The 7,353-nt window shown below is 48.6% G+C and overlaps 1 protein-coding gene across 1 annotated transcript; it reads right to left on the bottom strand.

Moving 5' to 3' along the window:
• Nucleotides 1–1,084: 1,084 nt before the first annotated feature.
• On the bottom strand, nucleotides 1,085–7,120 carry TTN (titin). The gene is made up of 3 exons (XM_010188722.1): nucleotides 6,773–7,120; nucleotides 5,971–6,637; nucleotides 1,085–5,694 (listed from the first exon to the last, which is right to left on the bottom strand). The coding sequence occupies exons 1-3, from the start codon at nucleotides 7,118–7,120 to the stop codon at nucleotides 1,085–1,087; spliced, it is 5,625 nt and encodes a 1,874-aa protein (XP_010187024.1).
• Nucleotides 7,121–7,353: the final 233 nt, after the last annotated feature.

The raw sequence follows: 7,353 nt of genomic DNA, 5'->3' as shown, positions 1-7,353 counted from the left end.
TCACATTGAGAACATTAAAATAAAATGCTCTTTTGCTGAGAAAATGCCACAGATAACAATTGAATGTATTCTACTTTTTTCTGGTCATCTTGACACATAGCACACTTAACTATTACTAATTAAAAAAAAAAAAGAAAAAAGGAATATGTAGAGATTTAGTTCTAATGTGAAACAAGAATACTGCATAAAAATCTCTCACTTTTTTACTACTGTGTATTTTGTTATGCATGACACTGGAATATGGGGACAACCAAAATTATTTTAATGAATTTACAGTTACATTATTGATTTATTATGCTCCCTCTCCTTTCCCTTTAACTTCTAAAGATACAGTACAAAATATGTTTTCATGCTTATTACTTGGTAATAGAGAAAAAAAATCCTGCCCAGTCTCTATTAACACAAAACTTTCATTTTCTTTCCATTGTGTTGCTTTTCTTTACAACAGCATAACTCCATTGACTTAAAAAAAGTCATTTAATTCCATGAGTCAGTAGAACTAGGCCCACAGATGTACGAGTTTTGCAGCGATAGAAACTGTAAACACAGGATTTGAATCAGTGACACTCACATGTCCTGACACAACATTGTGAGAAGAGAGAATATCAGTTTAAGGAGTCCTTTCACAGAACTATGTCCAAACTAAACAGCAAGTGTAAGTTAGTATTCCATGCTTTTAGGTTACATGAAAAAGGTGGTATCTGCATTTTTAAGTGATTTCTAGCCTACATAATAATGATTGCCCTGTTACAGACATACAGAAATATGTACACTATATGAAAAAATTAGTCTTGCATAAATGACTGTCAATTAAAATATCTTTACAAGAATGAGGAAGGAACCTGAAATATACCTCGGTGCAGAAAGTGTGCACAAAACCTATGCACAGATTAAATCTCACTTAAGTTCCTTAACAAAGGCAAGTTTAAGTGAGACAGAAATATTCCCACATAGAGTGGTTTTTCATCCCTAAAGAGATGAAAAACAATGCCCCTAAAATAAGTGCTGCATTTTTACTTGCAGTGAACAGCAGCATAAAAACATTTAGTGTTTCCAAAGAGACTCTGAAATAAATCATGGAAATTTAGTATAATGTTAACACAGCACAAGTCTCAGCAGTTCCTGCCCTGTTAGTAGCTATACATTTGTACTGCCCACTGTCACTTTGCATCAAGTTCTCAATAGTAAGGCTATAAAAGCCCCCCTGCTCTTCCTGCACACAGTATCTGTCCCCTTCCAACAACATCCCATCCTTGTACCAGCGGACACTTGGGTGGGGGGAACCAGTCACAAGACACTGGAAGCATGCTGAGGCACCCACAAATGTACTGTAGTCAGAAATGAGCCTCAGAAATTTTGGAGTGGCTTCTGTGACTTGAAACTCAAAGCTGCAGCTCTCAGCGTCCTCTGCCCTAAACGCAATCTGTTCTTCGTCGGATGGCTTCGCAAACACATCAAAACTAACATTGACACACTTCTCCCCTTCCACCTCCTGCTCTTGTTGAGTCACTGCAAGCAGTTGGATTGCTTCCTCTGAGTTGTCTATGTATGGCTTGAACTCAGTCTCCAGCTCCATTTCTGACTGGTCACCCAGGCTCACAGTCTTACTCAAAAGCAAGTCACAGTTCTGAGGCCTGTGTGGTTCACTGCCCCTAACTGTCTCACTGCTCGCCTTAGCACTTGCTCCCTGCTGAGCTAAGACTGAAAGGGCGCCTTTGCACATTGCTTCTCCCAACCTATTGATTGCCCGACAGTGATACCAGCCACCATCAGAAGTACCTACATTTTGGACCTTCAGACTGTGAAGTCCCTCCTTCTGACTCACAACATACTTCCCTGTGGCAGGCGTCACACAGGTGTCGCCTCTGAACCACTGCACTACTGGGACAGGAGTACCTGTTACCACACACTCAAACACTGCCTCCAAGCCTTCTGTCACCTCAACATCTGCAAAGGGCACAGCAAAGCGCGGAGGCATTTCAGTGACTTGGAAATCAATTTTTACATCCTCATTCTCCTCTGCGGCCAAGCCTGCAGCTTGCTCCAACAAGGCAAGTGGAAGGACATCCAGGGAAACCACCATGCTTTTCTTATCTGGGCTAAACTCAGGACTGGTTATGATTTTGACCTGCTTCTCAAACTCCTTCACCTCATTCTCATCCAGCTCCACTTCCAGGAGGATTTCCTGTGGTGAAGGTGACCTTGAAGATGTGTTTTCCTCCAGGTCGAACTGTATAACATGCTGGTGGGTGACAGGAGGTGGCAATGCTAGTGACTGCCCATCTTCAGACAAAACTTCCACCTGTGTGATACTTTTAGCTTCTCCAACAATGTTCACTGCATGGCACAGATACTGTCCTCCATCAGCTTTCTGGATATTAGTGATCTCCAGCACATATTTGTCCCCATCTTTCTCTATTCGCACTCTCTCATCCAGCTCCAACAGAGATTTATTATGATACCATTTCACCCCTGGCTTGGGCATACCCACCACCTCAGCCACAAAGCTCAGCGTGCTGCCCTCGTACAGCCTCCTTCTGCTTAATGCCTTGAGGAATTCAGGTGGCATCTGCCTGCCTGATGGTTCCAGGGCTTCACAGGGGGTCCTATAAACTTCAGCCTGTGGCTGGTCTGGGGGCTGCTGCCTTCTCTCACAGAGGGGGAGCATGGTCAGGGCATCCATATACTCCCCAGTGGGTGTCCGGTAGCGCTCTGGTGGTGTGCTGTCCCCTGATGCAGAGCAGGGTCCCTCAAAGGGTGTGAAGTAGCGTTCTGAGGGTGTGTTGCATTTTGAACCCTCGGAGGGTGTGGAGTAGTGCTCAGGTGGTGTGCTGTACCCTGAGCCCTCAGATGGTGTGGAGTAGCGCTCGGGTGGTGTGCTGTATTCTGAGCCCTCAGATGGTGTGGAGTAGCGCTCAGGTGGTGTGCTGTACCCTGAGCCCTCAGATGGTGTGGAGTAGCGCTCGGGTGGTGTGCTGTACTCTGAGCCCTCAGATGGTGTGGAGTAGCGCTCAGGCGTGCTGAGCGGTGTGTGGTAGGACGCTGATGAAGCAGTTTCAAAGATCTCCACTGAGGAGGGAGGTGTGTAGAAGCGGTCTGAATCAGGTGACTCCTCTCCATTCCCACTCTCCAGCTCTATAGACATTTCTGACTCAGGAGAGAAGGGTCGGGTGATTTCCTGCTGGTTGTTGTAATAGTCGTAAACCATGCTGAAGGTAACCTCTTCCACTTCCAGTGAAGTGATGGTCTCTCTCTGCTCCTTCTGAACTGTCCCTTTGAGATCTGGAATTTCTTGCATCCCAGTTGACCTTAAATACTTGGCCAGGGACAAGTCAGGCTCCAGCTCTGAGGCTTGAACAGCACCAGGCTCTGGACCTGCAGAAATATCCTCAGACAGTCCTTCTCCATCCACACTATTCTCAGAGGCTTCCTCAGTGGGAGTTCTCTTCTTGTCCCAAGACTCCTTCTTTTGCTCCTTCTGTGCCACAGGAGCATCCATTATTAAACCAAGTAAGAGTTGCCCAAAAGAGAAGCCTTTGGTTGTGTTTGGTTCCTGTTGGATGTCCATGAACATCTCCTCGGGGGACTCTGTGCTTTCTATCTCACAAGTGGAGCTGCTTATTCCTGTCTCAAAAACTTTTTCTATCCCAGAACCTTCTTGCTCCTCAGTCTGATGCGCAGCCTGGGGTTTCTTTTCTTGTGCAGCTTTTTTCAAATCAGTGATGAAACTGTCACTCTGGGAGTCTATGGTCTCCAGTTGTTCCCCACTCTCCCACATATGTGTTTCCTGGACTTCTCTTTTGAAATCTGCTGTGGACTCCACCAGAAAGCCATGACTTTGTCCCTCAAGTGAATCCTCCCCACAGACACTCACTTCTGGCTCATTAACTTCTTCAGCAGAAGATCTGTCTTCAGCAGACACCATGATGCTACCAAGATCCCCGTTAGTGATTTTCAAATCAGCCCTTCTGATTTCGCTTGACTGTGCCCCTTCCTGGGCACCAACCTCTTCCTGCTGCATCTTGTAGCTCTGCCGCAGCTCTTCACTCAGAGACAACTCTTCCACTGGCACATCATGTTGGTGCAGAGTGGAGACGAGCCCAGCCACTCCTACTTCCACACTCTCCAGAGATGTGGGGGTTTGTGCCTGTTCTGTGTCCACAGTCTCTGCAGTTGGGAAGGGCTCCACAAACTTCTTCAGATCAAATGTGATATTGGTCTCATCAGTCTCAGATGGCAACAGCTGCTCTTTCAAATGCACTTCTTCTAAGTGAACCTCAACTTCTTCAGTAAAATCCTGACCTGAGTTTTCTATGCCAGGTGGAGTGAGAATTACATCCAAAGAAGAATTACCTGCATCAGCCTCCATTTCTTGCAGCATTTGTCCATCACTGTTAATTTCCCAGTGTGTGGCATCCCCAGCATCTATCATTTCTTCTTTACAAAAATGATGATCAGCCTTGATGTCCTGTTCAATATCAACTGATCTCTCTTGTTCCTTGGCCTGTTCCTCCTGGTGCTTTTCTGTACAGAAGTCATAAAAGCCAAACTGGTCCTTTGTGGGTGTGATCGCAATGTTGTCCTGCAAACAGGGCACACTTGGTTCTTCTACAAGAGGCACATTAGGAGACATTGCCTCCCCAGCAGGGGCACCACTCTCCTCCCTGTAAACATCTCTCCCCTCTTGCACCACAGGTGATATAGGAATGAAAAATTGTGAATCCTCACATTCCCTTGCCAGAGCAGACTGGTCAGAGGCATATGTTTGTCCTTTCACTTCCGTAAGTGGTGACTTCAAGATATTCCAGGACAGAGCTTCTGTATGTGGTACCACCTTGTCTCCTTCAACCTCCAGCTCCTCTGAAAAATCACCTGAGTCCTTGGCCACCAGTTCATGCTCTTCCCTGAATATGCTGGGGTGCAGCTCAGTGGCATCAATTCCAAAGCCGTGATCCTCGGAGACAGCTTTTTCCCTGTGCTGCCTCATCTCAGAAATACCATCTGTATCCCTCACACTTTCTCCTGGATAACCCATTTCTTGCCTTGCATAAACCTCTGTAATATCCAGCACCATCCTTTCCTCCATCTCACTCTCCCTGAAATGGGGAGTTTTCTCACACTCCTCTTCCAATTTTTCACCAGGAGATGGAGACAGCCTCAGGGACCAGGGTAGGTGGGCTTCCTCCTCCTTCGAGCATGTGATCTCTTCATCCTTTCCAAGAGTGTTCAGGCCTTGGAGGTGCAGAACATGGTCCATGGCAGGCAGTTCCTCAATGCCTCCATCCTTGCTATACAACCTGGATGCACTGGGCTGCACTGTCAGCTGAGAGACAGTCTGTGCTGTTCCAGCCACATTCTTGGCCATGCAACAATACAGACCAGCGTCCACAACAGAGATCCCTAGGATGTGTAAGCGGTACATGCCATTCTTGCCTTCCTCAAACCTCAGTCTCTCACTGGCAGAGAGTTTCTGGCCATTCAGGGACCAGGTCACAGCTGGTGGGGGCTGTCCAGACACAGCACACTCCAACACCACTGCCTCCCCTTCATGGCAATGAATGTGTGCTGGGGCTTCTGCCACAATTTGGGGTGGCTCATTTCCCACATCAAATGAAAACTTGAATTTATGCTTTACAGTGGGAGCAGCCTGGTCTAGAGAGTGCCGTGCGGTCTCCCTCATCTCTGTGTCTTGTTCTGGTGTTGGAGTGGGGGCAGTGATTTTTATTTCCACAGGCAGTGACAGCAAGTCTGAGTCTGAAACTGCATTTGGTAGTACCTGCTCTGCTGTGAAGGCCAGGCCAACTTCTTCTTCCTCCTTCACCTTCTCTTCCTTTTTCTCCTCTTTCTTCCCTTCCTCTTCTTCCTCCTTCTTTGTGGCCTCATAGGCTGGCATCTGCTGCCGCACATGGAGTGCAGCTGAGGTGCTGACTGTGCCCAGTGGATTGAAGATCACACAGGTGACAGTGCCACCATGCTGTGGGAGCAGGGATGGGAAGGTCAGTGTAGAGCGGCACTCTGTGGTGTGAACAGCGGTGCCTCGGATGCGCCCCACGGGTTTGGCGTTGTTGTACCAAGTGACTGTGGGCTGTGGGCGGCCATGAAAGAGGCAGGAAAAGGTGCATCTGTGACCCTCAACAGCCTCTTGGGGCTTGATCTCCTGGACAAAGAGGGGTGGGCAGGGCTCCAGGACCCCAGCTGGCATCTGCCATCTCTCCCCCATAGCCTTGGGCCTGTTGTACCCCTTCACTACCTGCACTGGAAGGGGCTGAGAGCCATCCATTGTAGCAGCTGCCTCAGGTGGGCTGAGCTTCCCAGGAGGCCCCCCCTGGGGCATGGACTTAAGGAATTCCTGTTTCTTTTTCAGCGCTGCCCTCTTTGCCTCCCGCAGCCGCTGCAGCTTCCAACGAATTTCCTCATCCAGCAGCTCTTCAGCATCCACCACTCTGCCACTGTGCTCCCTACCGCATGCCAGCCCTGGACGGTGAGGCCCCACCAGTGGCAGCCTCTGGAAACAGATGGTTCGCACCATGCCCCTGGCCGAGGAGACATCCCCAAGCAACTGCTCAGCCTCCTGCCCCTTGTCAAAGGGTGAGCCAGTGCAGCGAAGCACTACCCGCAGCCGGTCCTCCCGCCGCTGCTGCAGCAGGCACTCCCAGCTCTCCTGTGTCCACTCTGCTTTCCCTGCAAAACCCAAGCCCTGCTGCTCCCTGCTGCGTGCCACTAGCAGTGATGCAGTGGACTCAGCTGAGCCCTCACTGTTAATGGCAAATACCCTGTAGCTGCCAGCATCGTGTTCCCGCACATCCCGCACCTCCAGGCTGGCATGGTGCGTGTGCTCCTCACTCTCAGTGCGGATCACCTTGCGGCAGTCCTGGTGGACAGGCCGGTTATTGTGAAACCAGGCCATGTGGGGTGCTGGACATGCCACCAGCTTGCACTGGAAGAGTGCAGGGTCCCCCTCCAAGACGGACCTACACTTGAGGCCCTGCGTGAAGGTGGGTTTACGGTTCTGGGTGTAAGCCAGCACCACCGCCGTCCCAGGTCCCTCGAGGTTCGCCTTGCTGTGATTCTCTGCAAGAGAAGGAGACTGGGTTATAACATGCCACACTTTGCCTTCCATCTGATTGAAAAAAATGAAATAGCAATATATTGAAATAAAAAATGGGCATGCAACAGATTTCATCACACACCCAGGAAAAAAAAAGTAATTCACTCACCATATTTGTTCGAATAAACGCAATGCCTTGCTCTGTTTTAAAGATTGACACGAAAATCGTTCGTTGTCTGTTCTTTCTTCAGACTGTGGAAATTTCTTCTTGAACAAGCAAAAAAGAATTTCAAAATAACACGTTC

Source organism: Mesitornis unicolor, unplaced genomic scaffold, assembly GCF_000695765.1.
Source record: "Mesitornis unicolor isolate BGI_N332 unplaced genomic scaffold, ASM69576v1 scaffold13917, whole genome shotgun sequence".
NCBI classification, from domain to species: Eukaryota; Metazoa; Chordata; class Aves; order Mesitornithiformes; family Mesitornithidae; genus Mesitornis; species Mesitornis unicolor.
This window is presented reverse-complemented; position numbering and strand designations above follow the sequence as displayed.